The sequence below is a fragment of the Phascolarctos cinereus genome, unplaced genomic scaffold, assembly GCF_003287225.1.
Source record: "Phascolarctos cinereus isolate Bilbo 61053 unplaced genomic scaffold, phaCin_HiC Scaffold_4;HRSCAF=312, whole genome shotgun sequence".
NCBI lineage: Eukaryota > Metazoa > Chordata > Mammalia > Diprotodontia > Phascolarctidae > Phascolarctos > Phascolarctos cinereus.
The window spans coordinates 227,728,311-227,748,202 of NW_027555847.1; the positions used below are offsets into that span (position 1 = coordinate 227,728,311).

Here is a 19,892-nt window from a genome sequence, read left to right on the forward strand (position 1 = left end):
CATGCTGTTGTGTTGGACAGAAGTAACATCAAACTTTTCTACTGTTAGCAAGTTAATGGTATTCAGGTACTCATTAGAAAAAAACACATTAAATCCCAGGAGCATGGGACTAATGAACTTTATGGCTCATCATTCAGATTGTACAAACAATACAGAAAAATTAATTTACTGGGCAGTAGCCCATCTGAGCTTGCACCTAAAGATAATGGCAAAGGGTTTTGTCTATTTGAAAAGTCCTGTTACAACTGTCTTCACTTGATTTAATACCATGAAGACTTTAAAGAACTATCTCATCCTAAAGCAATTAGCCATGAGTAAATCTGGCTAAATCGGGCTCAGCTTCTTCCCCATCTAATTTCAGACTTTTCATTTCAGTAATAAGTGTCTACATTATGTACCAAGCACTGTGCTAAGTGCTAGGGATACAAAGACAGTATCCCCTTAAGGAGTTCACAGTCTAACGGGGGAGATGAACACACAAACAAATATATACAAAGTAAGCTACGTACAAGACAAATAGGAAACGGAGAAGGAACAGGAATTAAGAGGAAGTAGGGAAGGCTTCCTGTAGAAAATGGAATTTTGGTTGGGACTCCAGGGAAGCCAGTAGTCAGCTGAGGTAGGAGAGTGTTCTAGGCATGGCAGACAGTCAAGCATCTTGTTCCTGGAACAGCCAGGAGGCCAGCATCACTGGACCACAGTACACAGGGGAGTAAGGTAAAAAAAGACTGGGAAGGTAGGAGGGGACTAGATTATGAAAGGTTTTGAATGCCAAACATAGCATTTTGTCTTTGATCCTAGAGACAATAGGGGGTTGATTCAAGAAAAGGGAGAGCCTTGAGGCAGGCAAACTAACTAGTAGGCTAGTGCAGTAATCCAGGCATGATGTGAAGGGGGCTGGTACTAGATTGGTGGCACTGTTAGGAGATATGGCATATTTGAGATGTTGCAAAGGTGAAATCGACAGGCTTTAGCAACAGATTGGATATGGGGGTTGGGAAACAGTGAGGAGTGGAGGATGGTGTTGCCCTCTAGGTTAATATGGAAGGTAGGTGGAGAGGAGGGCTTATGGGGAGAAAGATGAGTGTAGTTTTAGACACGGCAGGATTAAGATGGATAGCCAGTTTGAGATGTCTAAAAGGCAGCTGGAGATACGAGATTAAGAGGTCAATAGAGAGGCTAGGGCAGGAAAGCTAGGTTTTGAGAATCATTGGCATAGAAATGATCACCAAGTGCAGTAGTATGTGGAAGAAGAGAAGAGAGCCCAGGGTAGAACTCTGAGGGACACTTAGAAGGCATGATCTGGAGGAGGATCCATCCAAGGAGACTGAGGAATGGTCTGATAGGTGGGAGGAGAGCCAGGAGAGAGGGACAGGTGTCTCAAAAACCTACAGAAAATAAAGTATCAAGGAGGAGAGAGTGATCAAGTGTCAAAGGGTGCAGAAAGGTCACGGACTAAGCATTGAAAAAAGGCTATTGGATTTGTCAACTAGGATAACATTGGAAAGAGCAGTTTGGTAAGTGGGAAAGTAGTGGGAATGACTGAATCTTTTAGAGGAGACAGGAAGGGATGGGGTCACTCCCCTCTTCATGTGAGATGGGTGAAAGAAGCGATAGTGGCAGAAGTGATAGGACATGAGGAAGTGGGGAGAAGAGGGAGCTCATAGTTTTAAAGGTATGGCAGGGAGAACTCTGACAAGGTGGCTGGTCTAGCTGCTTGTAAACCCATCTTAAGTTAAACCTGAGTAGTGGATGCTGTGCTATTTTGATGCTTCCATATTTACCCTTGACTTTTTCTCAAAGCTCAGTGTTCCAATAAATATCTGTAGATAAGGACTAGATAGACCTTTCCTGTCCTAGTTTGTCTTAAACATTCCCAAACAACCACCTTTATCAACATACTTTCTTCACTGTCACCAGTATTGAGTAGCTTTATGTATCAGTGAGAAAAAGCACCACTCACTACTTGTAAATGTCCTTATTTAATACTGCAGATATACAAGGCCAAGGTACAGCTGTGCTTTTGGTTTTTGGTAACAATATGGTCACGTTCTCCACTAGTGAGAAGAAGGAAAATTACAGGAAATTTTTATTTTGTTCAGAATTGGGGTCAGGAATCTAACTGGCATCCAGGTCTCTGGGTTACAGATTAGTCTCATCCTCTGCTGAAGAAAACTAGAAAAGTTCTCCCTCATGACAAGGGCCTAAATGACAGCACGTTTACATGTCTTACTTCCCATCTTACCTGCTTTCATAGCACAACCGAGAATCCCTGAAATGTCCAGGACACCTGGGACTGGGGGAGATAGGAAAACGAACAAAACAAAAAAATCCCAATTCTCTTCCTCCTCAGGAATTGTAACTATGTAATAAGTTCTTTCCCCATGTGACATGTGGCTAATTTTACTTCTGTGGTAGCCACAGGTCAAATACTCTGTGTTAGCTGGATCCTTCAAAGGATTAGATGTTAGTCGTTTTCAGATTCATTCCCTTACCAAACGATATTTCTGAAGTCTTGCTTTTGGACCATAGCTGAGCCATGCATTGTTGTCAGTAGCTCATTTCTATTGCTGTATTCTCAATTATTTGCCATTTTACATTAATCATGTTGGGTGGGGATGAATCTGGCATTTCTCTGAAATTCCAATTTCAATAAAATCTAGGATATGTCCAAAGCTCCTAGGTCCAGGGTCAGTACACCATGGAGGCTAAAGGCCAAGACACTGCTAAAGTGTTGAATAAGAAGCAGCATAATGTTGCGCACCTTGGCTGACTTTGGAGTCAGAAGACCCAAGTTCTAGTCCTGCTTCTGATGTATACTGACTGTAACCATAGACAAGTTACTTAAACTTCTCAGTACCCGTGGCAACTGTCTAAGAATAAGTTGCATGATCAGTGGAAGGAATCTCCACACCTAGAGTTCCTTACACCCAGAATTCACAGATCAGGACCAAAAAAGAGTTGAACAATTCTGTAGAACAGACAAAAGAAATAGTTTCTCAAATGTATAGAGCCTTCCAGGAGGGATTAGGGATGAGTTGTATACTGAAGATTAACAGGCTAAGTAACTTTTGATAAGCTAAGTTTTGTCAAACCACTGGAACAAAAATCCTGATATTCCTTCTGACTCAAAGGATTGTACTGATTGACAGTATAAAGAGACCCAAACTGCCAGGAGATATGGTTTCTCCCATCAGACCCTGGCTAGTCCCATTCATTTTTTTCCCACAATTAAAAACATTCATGTTTCTGGGATGCATCCCCTTCCCCTTCTGAGCTCAGCATAATTTCCATAGTTCCTTCTCCCTGCCACAAGAGGCTACCTAGTGCCCTGCAGCACACAGCTCTGCCACCTTCCCCACTGGTTCGACCCTTTAATTAATGTTTCCATTAGTTCAGCTGTTGCACATAGCACTACCAAACCATGATCAGGCGGCATGTGCTTGGTCTTCAAGGAAGCCTCTCTAAAGAAAGACTAGGAGTCCTTTGCTTTCCTTTCCTTTTTGGCTCTCATTGCCATGAGATAGAAGAAGAGCCGAGGAGACAGAGTTCTCAGGGAGATGGCCAAACAAGGCAGCAGGTCTGCCACCATCACTTCCTTCTTCTTCTTCCCCACAGCTGTGAGAACTGCCTGAGCCACCTCTGCAGGACTTCTGCCACTGGCCGTGGTCTTGTCCGTAACTAAAAAATAAAGTCAGAAATCCTAGTACGTAAAGCTTTAAGTCAATGTGAAGAAAGAAAAATCAGCTGGTCAAATTTCCCTACAAGGAGGCTACTTGTGCCTTAGGAGGAGGGTGGGGTTACCACCATTCTGTGGTTCTTTAGGCTACATGCTATGGTAGGAAGCACCAGCAGGTCGACACATCTCAACAGGAAAGGGTTTACTGATGCTTAGCCCATCTGTATTTGGTTTATGTTTTCACCACTGGCTTCATTTACCTTTGTGACCTTGGACAAGTCACAAGATTCCTTCCAGAACAAATGTTCTATAATTTTTCTTTCCTTATTTAAAAAATAAAAAAGGTTCAGATGTTCACCAGACTATCCTATATTATATAGAAAGAAAGTCCCTAACTGGCTAAAAATATGTACCGTATGCAGGTTGGCTATAATCTCATTTATCAACTTATTAACAATAATAGCTAACATTTATATAGAGCTTACTATGTGCCAGGCACTAATGTGCTAAGCACTTTACAATTATTTCATTTGTTTCTCACAACATGTGTTATTATCCTCATTTTACAAATAAGGAAACAGGCAAAGAAAGGTAAAGTGACTTGCCCAGGGCCACAAAGCTGGTAAGTGTCTGAGATCACATCTGAACTCAGGTCTTCATGACTCCATGCATAGTACTCATCTGTGCCCCCAGCTACCTATTATTAAAGAACTACTATGTTCTAGGTACTAGAATGAAATCTATTCAGTCTCAAGAAAGAGAATAGTGTTCCACAGGAGCTATTGCCATTTAACATTTTCATCACTGGCATGAACGATGAAAGAAAAAGCATGTTTATTGGAGTCTGCAGCTGAAACCATCTACAGAGATATGACCAGCGCCCTGGAGGATTAAAAACAAAATTCAAAGTGCCCTTTGTAAGCGGTATCTGTGGAAGAAAAACAATTTACCCAAATTTAAGATAGAAAAGAACCAACTATATACAACTATGACTTCAAAAGATAGAAGGATCACTGTGGAAAACAAGTTGACTACAACTGGTAATACAGAACTGTAATTCTGAAAGTACAGTAATGGGTGGAGAACAACAAATAACATAGACTTTAATTTTTCATAGACAGTATTAAAGTTAAACTCTATGTACTACAACCTGATCTAAATATGTACACTCAATAATGACTACAATATAAAGCTGGCAACATTTTTGTTCATACTTCTTAAGTATTTTGGGAATCTGCTTGAATTAACATTATTGATTCTTCTTTGTGTTATTGTGGAGTAGTGATAATTATTATCTTGTATTCAGAACTTTACCATGATAAGTTCTATTTTATACTCCACATCAAAAGAGGGATGGATATGGACAACAGAGAAAATTTAGAAGTGCTAAAAAAGAGGGGGAAAAAGACAAGGGCTAGAAAATAAGACCTATGTTGGAGGGTTAGGGAAACTGAAATTAAGCAAAGCCTAGATGAGAAAAGGCCGTGTTAGGCAATGGCCAGTTATACTTCACCTCTAGTGAGGGTATAAAGTGCAGACCAGGTTTGTGCAGCAGCCAGGAGACTACTTAACTATAAGAAGTTCCTAACACTTAGAGCCTGCTCAAGTTTATCGATGAAACTCCAAATTCTCCCAAGCTCTAGTTCCATATCACAAACTGCCTGGTGGACATCTCCATCTATTGGATATGTTTAATAGTCACCTCAAACTCAACTTGTCCAAAATGAACACATTATCTTGCCCTCTCCTGAAAGTGTCCCCCTTTCTGCTGAGGACCCTGCCATCCTTCCAGTACCCCAGGTTTGAAAGCCTGAACTCACCCTAAGCTCTCACCTCTCATGCCTCTCTTCACCCTTGTGGACGCCACTTTCACCACATCTCTCCTCTCCATCCCCTTCTTTCCACCTCTTCACATGGCCACCACTTCAGTTCAAGCCTTCGTCATGTCTCTTATGGACTATTGCAGTAACTTCTTAACTGGTCTCCTTTCTTTGGGTCTCTCTTCTCCGAAGCATCCCCAACATGGACAGCAAAATAATCTTCCTATGGCACAGACCTTGCATTGTCATTCCCCTTGCTTAAGAATTGTCAGTAGCTCCCTCATCTGTCTGAGATAAGGTGCAAGGTCCTCAGTGTGACATTTAAATCCCTTCACAATCTGGCCCCAGCCTAGTTTTCTAGATAGTTCACACTACTGCCCTTCATACACTCTAGTCCCAGCCAGATCAACCCACTTGCTGTCCTTGAGCTTGACATTCCAATCTCCCACCTCCATGACTTAGCACAGGCTGCTCCCCATATGCTGAAAGCGAATTGCTCCTTAATTATGAGAAACCCTACTTGTCTTAAAGGCTCAGGTCATATACTGCCTCCTACAGAAAGCCCTTCCTGATACACCTAATCTTTAGCCCTCTCTTCCTCAGTTAATCTGGCATTTACCTGTTTACATGTTGTGTCCCTGGGCAGAACATACATTCACTGAGGGCAGGGATTATTTTTCATTTTTGTCTTTATATACTTCAACACTTAGCAAAATGTCCTGCAGAATCATTCACAGAATTTCAGAATTGGAAGGGACCCTTGGACTCCATGTATGCCTACTTATACCTGGACAAGAAAAACACTCCCACTCTTCAACCCTCACTACCCCTTCCCCCTTCCAAGTATCCAAGACATAAGTAACTATCCCAGCCTTCCCTAGAAGACAGTTTTGCCTAGGAAGTCGAGGGGCTAACTTATTATAATAATAATAATAATAATAATAATAATAATAATAATAATAATAACTAACATTTACATAGCACTTACTGATGACATTCAAATGGACTGGTCAATGAGAAGCCCATTACCTCAAATACCATTTAAAGCCACTTCAGAAGATAATGAGATTCAAGTAGACTGGTCAGTGAAATAATGATGTGTCTACATATGCTCAAAATTGAACTACCACAGCCCCCTTGCCTACAAGTCCTTGGTTACTTCACCTTCCAGTCCACCTTTCTGTCCCTGATTACCTCATCTCCCCATCCATGGCAGGTTTTCCTCTATAAGAATCCCCAGCTTCTCCTGGCTAGGGCGGGCTGTCTCTCTTAAAGAACTGCTGACTCCATTAAGGAGCGCAATCCCCCCCCTTAAGCTTCAGCCTTCCTCAAGGAGTTGCAACTTCCCTTAAGGAGGAGCCTGCTTGGTGTGTTACCAGAAAAATGCCTTTACTTGATTTGGAGATAGCCTGAGGAATTCTACCTTGCCTCATCATTTGCGCCCTGAACCTCTTCATTTACTATGTGTCAGGTACTGCTAAACACTTTACAACTATTTTCTCATTTGATCCTCACAACGAACCTGGTACGTACAGAGCTATTATTACCCCCGACACCATATTTGAACTCTGGTCCCTCTGACTCCAGGCCCTGCCAGCCCCTCTCCCACTCTACCCTCCCAATCACCACCTCACCACTTTAACTTCCTCTTTTTTTTTTTTTAATCTCCTGGAGCAGCCCATTCCACATATGGCAAGCTTTAGTTGTTACGAAATTAGTCGTTACACCAAGTCTAGCACTATACCTTTAACTTTTTCCCATTACTCCTAGCTGTGGCTGCTAGAGTTAAGCTAAACAAATTAAATCCCTCTCCCTAGGACAAGCCTTCAAATCCTTGAACACAGTGATTCAGTCTCCATTAATGCTTTTCTTCTCCAGGCTAAACATCTCCAGGTCATTCATTGGTTCTCCAATGGCCCACTGGTTGTATGAGCTCCTCCTTAATATTCTTTGCTAGGGTACAGAAATCCATCTCTCTTAAGATTTCTTGAACTTTAAAACTATTACTCAATGGATGTTTAATAAGTGGTTGCTGAATTAACTGATCAAATGTGAGGATGTATGTAAAGTGTTTTGTTTAGTAAGTGCTATATAAATGCCAGCTGTCCCTATGGATTCTAGAGTAGTGCTTGGGAATCTCTTTTGGAAATCTGAAAACAAAAAACCAGGCTAGGCTGCCTTCCCTTTTACTTTTCCTAAGCCTTTACATGACCCCTGTGGTGTGTAAGGGCTCTGGGCTAGGTCCTAGCGGTACTAGGATAGAAACAAAATAGTCCCACCAAGAGCTGCCATTCTGTCAGAGGGAGACAGGGAGGTACTTCTAGGGAGTAAACGTAAATCTATACAAAGTAGTTTCTGGAGGTGGGAAGACAAACAACAGTGGGGGTGGCAGGGCATGAGAAAGGCCTCTGGTAATCTTTTTGTAGGCAGAAGCAGAGACTAGATGAACTCTCAAGGTCATTTCAAACTATAATTCTGTGAGTCAGTAACAGTCCCTATGTTTTATATGGGGTGTACTAACTTTGGAAAATGACTAATGGGAAGGATTACCAAAGGCACAGAAATCTCCTTCTGTCTTATGTTATCTTCAGTCAACAAGCATTTATTAAGCAGCTACCACAACCCAGTATGGTGCAAGACAGTCCTTGCCCTTGGGGGGTGGGGTGAGAGAGCTCCCAGTCTCATTGCAGAGAACAGTATGGTAGAAATGATGCTGGATTTGGAATCAGAGGATCCAGGTTTGATTACAACCCAAATGACCTTAGCCAAGTCATTTAATCTCTCCAGGCCTCAGTTTCTTATCTGTAAAATGAGGGAGTTGGAAATAAAATAAAACCAGTAAGTTGTACTAGATGACCACTAATGTCCTTTCCAGATAAAAATCTATGATCCTCTGATTCTAATTAAATACTATCTAGAGATATAGGATAGACTAAAAGGCCTCTAGAAGCTCCCTCAAGCCTTATGACTTCACTTGTCCAACTAAGGGAAAGGATGGGGACTAGACATATGATTTCTTGGGGACAGTGAACTCTCAGGTGAGAAAGATCCCTCTACCAATACAGGTCAGCACTTTCTCTGCAACATACTGGTCTTACACAGATGAGTTGACTACAATAGCATTTACATTTATATAGCACCTGTTTTGAAATCTTGTAGTGTAGGTAATGGAATTATTAGTATTTCCATTAAGGCTCAGAGAAGGTAATGGGGGGAAGTAATCCTTTGCAACAATCTAATTTTAATAGTGGCTACCATACTTCTGGGTAACCATTCTTTTTGTATGATACTTGACATCTGTGCAAAAATAGTAAAAGTAAATGATTGATAAACGTATTTTGAACCTCCCCCCCCAAACCTTATCATTCTAATAAGTTGGGTTCTCAAAGATTCAATGACTTGTCCAGGGTCCCCAGGCCAGGATATATCAAAGGCCAACTCGCCAGTTACTTGGCCATGTTGCATCTCTTCCATCTAATCTAAATATGCCTTAATGTTCACCTGTGAGTCAATATCACAGATGGATGCCTTGGTGCTCAAGCTAATCTTCTAATTAGTAAATAATGGTAATTCAGTTAGCAACACTTTAAGAATTACAGATTATAACTGAGGGCTGTTCTGTTATAGGATCATAGATTTAGAAACGTAAGGGACCTCAGAGGTCAAGTCCATCCTCGTCTTCTTTCAGAGGACTGACCTGACAACAGTCACAAAGCTAGTGTCTTGAGGCAGTATTTAAACCTAGGGCCAAGATCAGGCACAGAATGAAAACATTCTCAGGAGAGGTAATCTGTTGGTTTTCTAAGTGAAGTGTGACTAGCTGATAGGAAAATATAGGCAAGTGAACACCCAACAGAAGACCATGTGTAACTATTATTTGGCAGCCAGAACTCATTTTCCCCATTGTATTTCTGTTAATATAAAAAAATGGTAGTGTACTCATTGTTGCTAATTTGAAAATGGGCTCAGAAAATGAGCTCAAGGCAACAGTTTTGTAAGTATCAATCCTACTAGCCCTACACCTCTGAAAGTCATTATTATTTATGCTGAAAGAGAGAAAAGTAAGCCAGCAAGAAAGTCGTGTCTCCTGACTGGTGACAATCAAGCTTAAATATGTGTGTGTTTACATATATATGTATATATTCATATACATGGATGGATGGATGGATCTTATCAGATACTTTGCTTCTGGACTTCTGTTATTGGTAAACTTCTTATTGGAGTTTACATGTTAAAAAAAACCTATGCCTCAATAACCTCCCTGAACTCTCGTCTTATATTTCGAACTACTCACTCCCTCAACATCCCATAAGTACCTCAAACTCTACATGTACAAACTTTAATTTATCATTTTCCCTTTTAAAAAAAAATCCTTCTCCCAACTTACCTGTTGTTTTTACTGATGGAACCATCATTCTCCCCAGTTACCCAATCTCAAAATTTCAGAAACATTTTTAACTCTTTCCTCTTCCTCATCTATAATATCCAATTAGACCCAAATCCTGTTGATTCTAGCTCCACAGTTTCTCTTATCTCATCCATATCATGCTAAGGAGTCAGGAAGACCTGAATTCAAACCTAGCTTCAGATATTTACTAGCCATGAAACCCTGGGGAAGTCACTTAACCTTTGCTGCCTCAGTTTTTTCAAACTGTAACAGTGGGCCTGTAACATAATAGTACATTCCTTGCGGGATCCAATGAGATAATACTGTAAAGCACTTAGCACAGTACTTTTGGCACATAGCAGATGCTTAATAAATGTTTGTTCTCTTTCTCCTCTCTTTCCAACCATTACTCATAATATCACCACCCCAGTTTGGGTCCTCACTGCTTTTCAATTGTACTACATATTGTAACGTTCTTTTCACAGCTGTCCCTGCTTCAAGTCTTTACTTTCCAATTCATTCTTCTTCACATTACTTTTCCAAGATTATCTTTCTAAAACATGGGTTGGACTATGTCAACTCCTCATCCCACTGCCCATAAGAGAAAATACAAACTTTGCAGCCTGGCATTTAACAAACTGGATCCAACCTATTGTTCTAGTCTCATTCCATTTTATTCTCCTCATGAACTCTATTTTCTAGCCTCCTACTATTACTACTGCTGCTATTCTCTATCTCATTTTAGGTTTTCTCACCTCTGTGCATTTGCATACACTACTGGATCTGGCAGAAATTATCCCATTTCTCACTGAAATCCTTCTCTTCCTTCTAGGGCCAGCTCAAGTACCACCATAGCCTCCATGAAGCTTGCCTAACCCCCCAACTTGAAGTGGTGTCTCCCTTTTCCTCCTCTTTCTCAGAGCACTTTGTCTAGATGCTTTTCCTTTACCCTCATCGGCTCTGAATCATATTTACTTGTGCCCATATCACATTCTCCCTGTTGGGTCCCTGAGGCCAGGGACTGTGGTGTTTTTCAACTTTATACACCCTACTAAAACACTGGGCAGGCTTACACCAACAAATGCATGTTTGCTCAACTGTAGGAGAATGAGTGACAACATGTCAGGGGCTGCCAGGACTGGAAGTCCAACTAAGCAAGAGAAGTCTCAGATCCAGATAGACCTAGATAGATGACAGGTCAAATACAATGAAGACAGGAAAAAGAAGGTGGGTTACTTACAGGCCTAGATAGACAGACATGGTTCAGAGTCAGCAAGAGACACACAGCTGTACATTGTTTAAACTCTGACCCTAAGTCAGAGTCTGCTAGGCTAGTTTCAAACCTGTTTTCTACTGCCTGCTAAGGGTAAATAGGACCTGAGGTGTTGCTCTTAACTTAAAAAAAAAAAAGCTTGCTCTTGCAAGGATACCCGAATGATTTCCAACAATCTGTAACCTCTGGAATAGCAGCAGATTCAGAAGGAACCAAATCTGTGACAACATGGAGGTTTCTCTTTCATTTCCCAAGCATAAAGGGAAAAACAATGCCACCTTTAAGGTCATGACAAATTACAGATTCTGTAAATTTAATTACTTTTAACTGATTCTCATGTCATATATGAAGGAGACTGAGAATTTTCAAGTTAGGGATTGTTTTCAAGGCCCTCAGGCACCACAGAGGCCCTTGTCTACAGTCAATGTGTCTGATATCACATCGCTTAAACCTGACCAGTCAGGAATCACAGACTCTTGCTGAGGCATCGGGGAAGTGATTCAAGACTGGTCACAGTTAGTATCTAAGAATCAACCCTGGTATCCTTTCATTCTGGGGAACCGAGAAACAAGAATCCCACGTGATTTCCTATGCCTGAAGCTGTCAATGTTTCCTATCAGCACAGGTAAATTTATTCCTTACCTCCGTATTTGGATCCGTCTGCAGTAATGGCATTGAGAGAGAGATTGGTTTGGATATAGCCAGGGCAGATTACAGTCACTTCAATTTCATGCTGTTCTATCTCTGCCCGAAGGCAGTCAAAGAATGCTTGGGTTGCATGCTTGGAGGCTGCATCTGCAAAACACAGCCACATAAGGAACACGCAAAAGTAAGGAAACACTGACCCTAAAACAGATAACTTCATTCTTTATGCATTCCATTTTGTAAACCTTTTCCTCTGGTGTATTTTCATTTAGAAATGGTGCAGAAATCACTCATCTGCTACAGAAATGTGCCCATCTCAGTTTCTCGACTGAAGTGACTGTGGGGCACTGCTCCAGGGGCACTGAGGAGGAATGTGGTACCCCTACAGGGCACAAATATCCCTAAAATATGGTTAAGTATATAAATGGGAGACTCTCAACTGAAATTCAGAGTTCTCTAAAGTACAATGTTCTGAGCTTTTAAGTCTAAGGAAAGGAAGGGTTATTTACCAGACAGGAAGACAGGAATAAAAATGGCTACAAAACTAAGGAAAGGTCAGAGAAAGTCAAATGAAGGGAGCTAAACAGTTATTTCATTCACTGCACTGGGTTACACCCCTCAGATCAGTTTTTGGATGACTTCTTTTCACAGGAAGGCAGCACAGTGTGGTGGAAAGAATGCTGCAAGTGTGAAACTTGGGAGTCTTGGGATCTGAATTCAAAGGCCAACTCTGTCACCTTTCTGATCTTGGGGCACAGTCTCTCTGGATCTGTTTACTTATCTATAAAATGAAGGAGCTGGAATGGTGGCCTTTAAAATGCCTTCCAGGGCTAGATCTATTCAGCTTGAGACTGACCTGATTCAGGGTTTTCAGGGGGTATGAGCTGGGGATGGGTGGTGAGGGATTTGTTCCTATTGTCAGTAATTCTATTAATTCAGTCTAATCCTAAGGATTCTCAAGGGACTGGCTTACTTTTAGGGCTCCTCAAAGGTCTGGATTATTTTTCAGCAAGCCTCAAGGGCCAAACCAAAATTAGACACCAAGGCTACACACCAAATATAACCTGTATCCTGCCAAAGGGATGCCAGAACCAATTTTGGCTCCCCAGAATTCTTGGGCCTAGGATTTTTCTGTAGATAGGGTCTAAAAGGGCTGCAGAGTACTAGTAGATAGCATCCTTAAGCCTAGTCAGTTCCAACCTAATCACAAGAAATTGGTGAGATCTTGATCCTATTTAATAATGTAATGGGACACGTCTATTTGACCAATAGAATCTGGTTAAAAGTGAAAATTCATCAAAATTAAATGACCTAGTTTTTAAGAGATAACTTAGAAAGTAGCTAGTAAGTTCCATGCCAACAGGGAATTATAACAAAATGGTAGACAAAAGGACAAAGATACTAATTTTTTATCACATTTCCAATTTGGATTTTTCTGGACACATCATGCTACTGAATTTCATGTTTCCTCCATTAAATGTTTGTAACCTTCATTTTAGCATTTCTTCAAGGATGCTCATTACTATTCTTTGCCTTCCCTTTTAGTTGATGGGGTCACAGGTTGGAAGAATGCAGAACTTTGAACAGGACTTCTTAGATTTCAATAAAGGATTTGAGGAGATACTTACATGCTGATCTGAAAGGAATACTGATTTTGCCCTGAATGCTGCTAATTACAACAATGTGACCTCGTTTCTTCTCTATCATGGAAGGCAAAATTGCTAAAGAAAGAGAAAAAGCCTTAGAATATGACAGATCACAATCACAGCAGTTAAAAAGCAAAATGCTTCATAAAAATAAATCCATTATGCTAAATGGATACAGTTTATCAGAACACTTATATAATCTTAATTAGGCTCTTACTGCAGCAAGGCAATCTTTTTAGACCTCTCTAATCTATTCATGCTCTCATTCACCAAGAGCCAGTTGTTCCAAACTGTTTCAAACCTCCTCAAGCCTCTGATGGCACCCTTTTCCCCCACCCTTTCAGCTGAGTACCCTGCCTCAGTACTTCACCAAAGAAATAGAGGATATTTAATCTATTCTCCTCCTCCTCATCTCATATCCCTAAAAATCATCCTGCACCATATTCCTCTTTCCAATCTCTGATGGAGGTGTCCTTCCTGCTAGCAAAGACCAAACCCTCCATACACACCCTAAACCCCATCCCATCTCCTCTAGCATTCTCTCCCCTCCATCTAATCTTCAATATCTACCAATGTACTAGTTCCTTTCCTGTTGCCTATAAACACAGCCATATCTCCCTCATCCTTAAAAAAAACCCTTCCTAGCTATCAATCATTTTATATCTGCTCACTGATGGCTAAACTCCTTGAGAAAGCCACCACTTCTCCTCTCATTCAATTTTAAATTCTACCATCTGGCTTCCAACTTCATCATTTAACTAAAATTGCTCTCTCCAAAGTTACCAATTGACAAACTTAATGGTCTCAATACCCATTCTTTACTTCTCTGCAGCCTCTGACACTGTTTATCATCTTCTTCTGGATACTCTCTCCTCTCTGGATTGCAGATGATTGACAGATCCTAATCTAGTCCTAATCTCTCTTCTGAGCTCTAGTCTCACATCACTAACTGCCTTTGAGATCCTGAACTGGTCTAAAAATGTCCAAAACCAAAACTCATCTTTCCTACCAAATTCCTCTTCCCAACTTCCCTATTACTATCAATTGGTAAATATTTATTAAGCACCTACTATATGTCAGCTTACAAGGGGACAAGTTAAGTAAACTCCAAAATGACATTCCTCTATTTAAAAGAAATCCACAGTCATTGTACCTTTCGTTAACGCAACTGGACCAAAGTAGTTTGTCTCCATCACTTTTTTGTCCACCTCCAGGGCAGTATCCATTATTGTGCCTCGATAGCTGATCCCTGCATTATTGATTAATATGTCCACATGACCAGTGTATTTTAGGATTTCATTCGCTGCAGGGACTATAGTGTCTGAATCAGCAAGGTCAAAGACTACAACATGAGGCTTGTGTGTCTGAATTTGAACAAACAAGACAGTAACACAATTCAGCTTCTGAGTAACAATCATTTGATCAACATATTCATGTTTTGCCAAGCTATGGGAAACCAGAAAAGAATCAAACGTTTTGAGAACTTCAAATGTGGCCAATTTGATCTTTGATTGGAAAGTCACCTAGGACCTCAGAAGATGTACTGACCTGGCATAAAATTAACCAGGTTATAATTACCCTCATCTTTGTGCCTTTTAAAGCATTCCTTGCATACAGTGCTTCAACATGGTATGAAAAGCTTTCAGCTTGAACCACAAATTATTCTCCTCCAAAGGCTATAATATAAGGAACTTCTTAGTAGTGAACTCAAGATATTTAATTACTGGTTTATCTTGCAGGTATGCTGGCCATCCTGGAATAACTGAGATCCATTAGTTCTAGTAGGACCAGTATTCAAACCCAAAAGACATGGATATTTTGCCATTAATAATACATTACAAGGCACCTACAAGTTTCTCCAAAGAGATTTCTTTTCATTTCCTAATCCTTTATGTTCATCATATTCTGAATCTACTTACTTAGGAGAGGAAAAGTTAACTGCTAATAAAGTGAACTTTTAATTAATCAGAGACTAATTATCCAGGTTATAGATTATCTAGGATCTTGGTTGTTACAGCTCCCCCTCTACTGGTTGGCTGCCTTTCAACCACAGTCATCAGCTCTTGTACTGAAAGAATGGCAGAAGAAAGAAAAGATGAAATTAATGTACACTGATTTCACTAGGGTAAGTGACTAAAAAATTGGTAAGAGAAGGGCTCGAAACTATGAATGTCAATGATCTTTTCAATAGCTGTCTGCTGTTTCCTTGGCTATTTGAGAGCTGGCTATGATACACTAGGGATACAGGTACATGTATGACTAAGCCAAGGTATACATGTCTATACTATACATGTCTAAAAGGCAGGAATGAGGTTTGTGTAACAACTCCTTGTGTACAACTAGCAGTCGCTATGTACAATTAGGTACTTAAAAGATGTTGATGACAATGAAGATGATGGTGATAAAAATATTGACAATGGCTGGAACTAACATATTTCTACATGTTATGATGGATGATTCAGGAAAGTACAGAATATGTACTATAGGCAGTAACCTTGTTTTACTGAAGCATAGAATAAAGGTTAGGTATTAGTATGAAATTAGCCCACATCGGTAGGGTGGCAGATTGTAAAGGGGTTTACAATGCCAGTCCAAGGAGTTTGGACTCTGAAGTGTTGCACTGAAGAAATGATATGATCTGGTTTATTCGTAAAATGCTTAGTACAGTTCCTGGCACATAGGAGGTACTTAATAAAAGTCCCCCCCCCCTCCTTCTCCTTCCTTCCTTCCTTCTGTCCTTCCTTCCTTCCTTGTCCTTAGACAACAGATGCATGGTCTGCTGTCAGGTACTAGTACAGGATGGGTTGGTGGGGAAAAGACAAGATGAGGAAATCAGTTGGAAAGCTATTGTGATAGTCTATGTGTGGTAATGTGGGCCTATAATGGGACAGTGCCAGCAGAAAGGATCTGACAGTTATTGAAAGATATTGTGTAAGTAAAACAGACAGAACTTGGTAACCGATTAGATGTAGGAAGCGAAGGAAAGGGAGTAATTAAAGAAAATGCTCACATTTCAAGCATATGTGACTGCCATTAATAGAAACAGAGAAGTCAGAAGAAACAGTAGGACTGGGGAGAAAGAGATTAAGTTCATACGATAATATTAATAATAATATGGATTGCTTATGCAACAAGGTACAATGTGGGAGGGAGCCAAAACAGAAAAGCCTTGCATAAATAAACTATTAAGATACTGCACAAGGTGTAGGATGCTGAACAATGCATTCAACAAACATTTACTGAAGGCCTACTATAAACAATGCATTATTTAAGTACTAGGAGGAGGGCAAAGACTTCCTCCTAAAAAAATATACAAGATCTCTGCCTTCAAGGAGGCACTCCTTCCTCTCAGACACTCCTCTCCAGGAGCCTCCCAGACTAAATACCCAAACCAGTGACCATGCTCCATATGATTCCTACCCTGGGGTCCCTTTCTCCCCATTGGTGACTGCCTCTCTTGGAGTATACATATGTCTATGTATATGCGTGTACATATATGTGTATATATATATGTATGTGTGTGTGTATATATATATATATATATGGTATGTGTATATGTGTGTGTGTGTATGTATGTATGTATGTGTGTGTGTGTGTGTGTGTGTGTGTGTGTGTGTGTGTGTGTGTGTGTATATATATATATATATATGTATATGGTTTACTCTAGAAGAGGACCAAATGAGATCACTTTGTTAGAGTCAAGTTATAGTGTGTCCAACTGTGGCTGATCAGACTGATATGAACTTGGAAGGCTCTACCACAGTTTGGGCATAAATAGTCCATGTGAACATTTGTGAGGGGTTCTCTAAATCTGCACATCTGGGGCTTATTTTTGACCTACTTCAGCTCTGCTTTGCTCAGGGAGCCCTACACCCTCTCTGATGAGGACACACCATGCTGGGTGGTCCTGTGCCAGGGTCTCCCAAATCATGCAAACTCTAGCCAATTCAATGTCTTCTCTCCTTTCTAGCTAACTACTTTGCCCTCTTTTCTTCTGCTCTTCCCTCCCCTCCAGTTCAACTCTGCCAGGATCCTGGCTGGTGACAATCTAATCTCAGACGGCCCCCCACCCAAGCCACTACTCCTAGATGCTTACTGTTTTTCCATTAGAATGTAAGCTCTCTGAGGGCCAGGACAGTCTTTGTATCTCCAGCCCTCAGTTGCGGGTTGACACTTTGTGTGTGCTTAATTAATGATTTTTCATTCATTCAAAAAGCTTACAATCTATAAGGTGTAATGACATAGTGAAATAATTACAATATAAATTAGAATAATAGAGGCCCCTTCATTAAAGACCTCCTAAGGCTTGATGTTGACATGGACTTCACTATGGATTCCAAAAGGTAATGAAAAGCAGATAGCAAACAGCAGACAAAAACATAAAGCAGGAGCTTTCTAGTTTTCCAAACTGGAAAGGGAGAAACCATGTAACTGTTGTCTAAGGACCAGGAAGGAAAGAAAGGAAGGAAGGAAAGAAAAAAGAAAGAAAGAAAAAAGAAAGAAAGAGAAAGAAAGAAAGAAAGGAAGGAAGGAAGGAAGGAAGGAAGGAAGGAAGGAAGGAAGGAAGGAAGGAAGGAAGGAAGGAAACTTTTATTAAGTACCTCCTATGTGCCAGGAACTGTACTAAGCATTTTATGAATATTATCTCATTTGGTCCTCTCAACAACTGTGGGAGGTTGCTACTATTATCCCTATGTTACAGATAAGGAAAAAGGCAGACAAAAGTTAAGCGACTTCCCAGGGTCACATAGCTAGTAATTAAGGCTGGATTTAAACTCAGGTCTTCCTGACTCCAGGCTCAGAATTCTATCCCCTATGCTACCTACAAGAAATTCAGGCACAGTCTGACATGCAATCTATATTTTGGGTGAAAATTTCAAAGGGATTATAAAAGGGGTAAAAAGGATCTCATAGCCTAAAATTCCTTAGGGGAAATAAGCCCAGAAAAAATGGAAAGCTCTCAAGAATGAAATTTTGAAGAAACAAAGAGAAGCAACTGATGAGATAGGAAAAGGGCAGTTTTCTAATGCAATCAGCGTAGAGGCACAGAACTCATAATCAACATAGATGAAAAAAAGAAAAAACACACAGAAAAGGAAGGAGTTCTCAAAACAAAGGAATACAAACTATCAATAGCCATATGAAAAATCACTAAAATTAGAGAGAGAGTTAAAACAACTCTAGGGTTCCAATTGACACTTATCAGATTGGCCAACATGACAAAAAGGAAAAATTGACTATTGTTGGGACAGTTTCTAGAAGACAGGCAAACTGATGCTCTGTTGGTGGATCTATAAATTGGTCCAGCTATTTTGTCTCATCAAGTGTTGGATCAAAATTTTTCCTTTGTTTTCCAACATTGATTCACAGATGTCTGAACTCGTTTACTAGATCTAGGGACTATATTTTCTTCAGTTACAAATGTTTTCCCTGTTAATTTATCTGCTTTTGTTCAGTCTTTGAATTTTCTCCTTCCTGAGATCTTTGGTAATTTCAGCCCCACCCTCCCCAACCCCCCCATTTCCCCCTCTTCACTTTCTGACTGTACCCCCTATAGTGATTTCCTTGGGGACTGGATCTCAGAGTCTCAGACTCCTTCCATACTGGGCAATTCACAATTTACCAGCCTAGGCCTCTGTCCCAAGTGACTTTTGGGTGGTCTGAATTGGCCCCAGAGAGACGGTGTGTGCTTTCCTTCAAGCTTAGTGGAGCACTGCACAGTCTCACACACACACAGTGTCTTGTTCTGGTGATATATCCTGCTCCCTCTATTCCTCAGTTCTCTGGATGCTGTGCTAGTGCTCTGGGCTGTCCACCCTGGCACCAGCAGGACTGCTGTTCAACTGGGCACCAGCAGGACTGCTGGGCTGGTGCTACTGGGTTATGGTCTCCAATGTGCTTTTGTTGCTGAAGGGCTGCTGGCTGGCTGTTGCTGTCTGAGTAAACTTCCATAGCTGGAACCAAGTCTCCATGGCACTGCAAAGAGGGAGGGGGGCTGGTTGTGGGGTAAGGTTTTGTTTGGACCCTTGCTGGGTCTGCGGGTTGGCTAGTGCACCCTCATGAAGTGTATGGGGTGCTCAGGGAGGACCAGCACCTTTGGTGTGAAGGCTTGCCCAGCCTTTTTCGGGGCTGCTCATCCACCTTTGGTGTCCCCCTGATTCATCCAACTCTCACCTGTGGCTTCAAGAAGCTGTAGTTGGCACAGTGTCCATACCCTGGGAAACCATCATGGCAGACAGGCTAACCCAGACTGAGGGGTAACTAAGAGGGGGATGTCTACCCTGAGCATGTGAAATGGGTACATGCCAATAATTTGTCCCAACAGCCACACTGTCAAAGACACCAAGGTCATCTACTGCATCCCTGGTTACAGCTAGTCATCTTGACTTCTGTCCTGCCACTGGACTTGGATAACTCAGGAAGAGAGAGAGAGAGAGAGAGA

The 19,892-nt window shown here is 41.0% G+C and overlaps 1 protein-coding gene across 6 annotated transcripts in view; it reads right to left on the bottom strand.

Moving 5' to 3' along the window:
- DHRS7B (dehydrogenase/reductase 7B) overlaps window positions 1-19,892 on the bottom strand; it is a 72,622-nt gene that overhangs the window by 11,323 nt on the left and 41,407 nt on the right. For 2 of the 6 annotated variants that reach the window (XM_021008443.2, XM_021008444.2), the window contains exons 4-7: window positions 14,604-14,814; window positions 13,433-13,525; window positions 11,802-11,954; window positions 1,964-3,681 (exon numbers count right to left, since the gene is read on the bottom strand). In XM_021008443.2, coding sequence (XP_020864102.1) covers window positions 3,476-3,681; window positions 11,802-11,954; window positions 13,433-13,525; window positions 14,604-14,814 — 663 coding nt within the window. In that variant the 3' untranslated portion in view covers window positions 1,964-3,475. The other 4 variants (XM_021008447.2, XM_078152941.1, XM_021008448.2 and 1 more) reach the window with 4 other exon arrangements.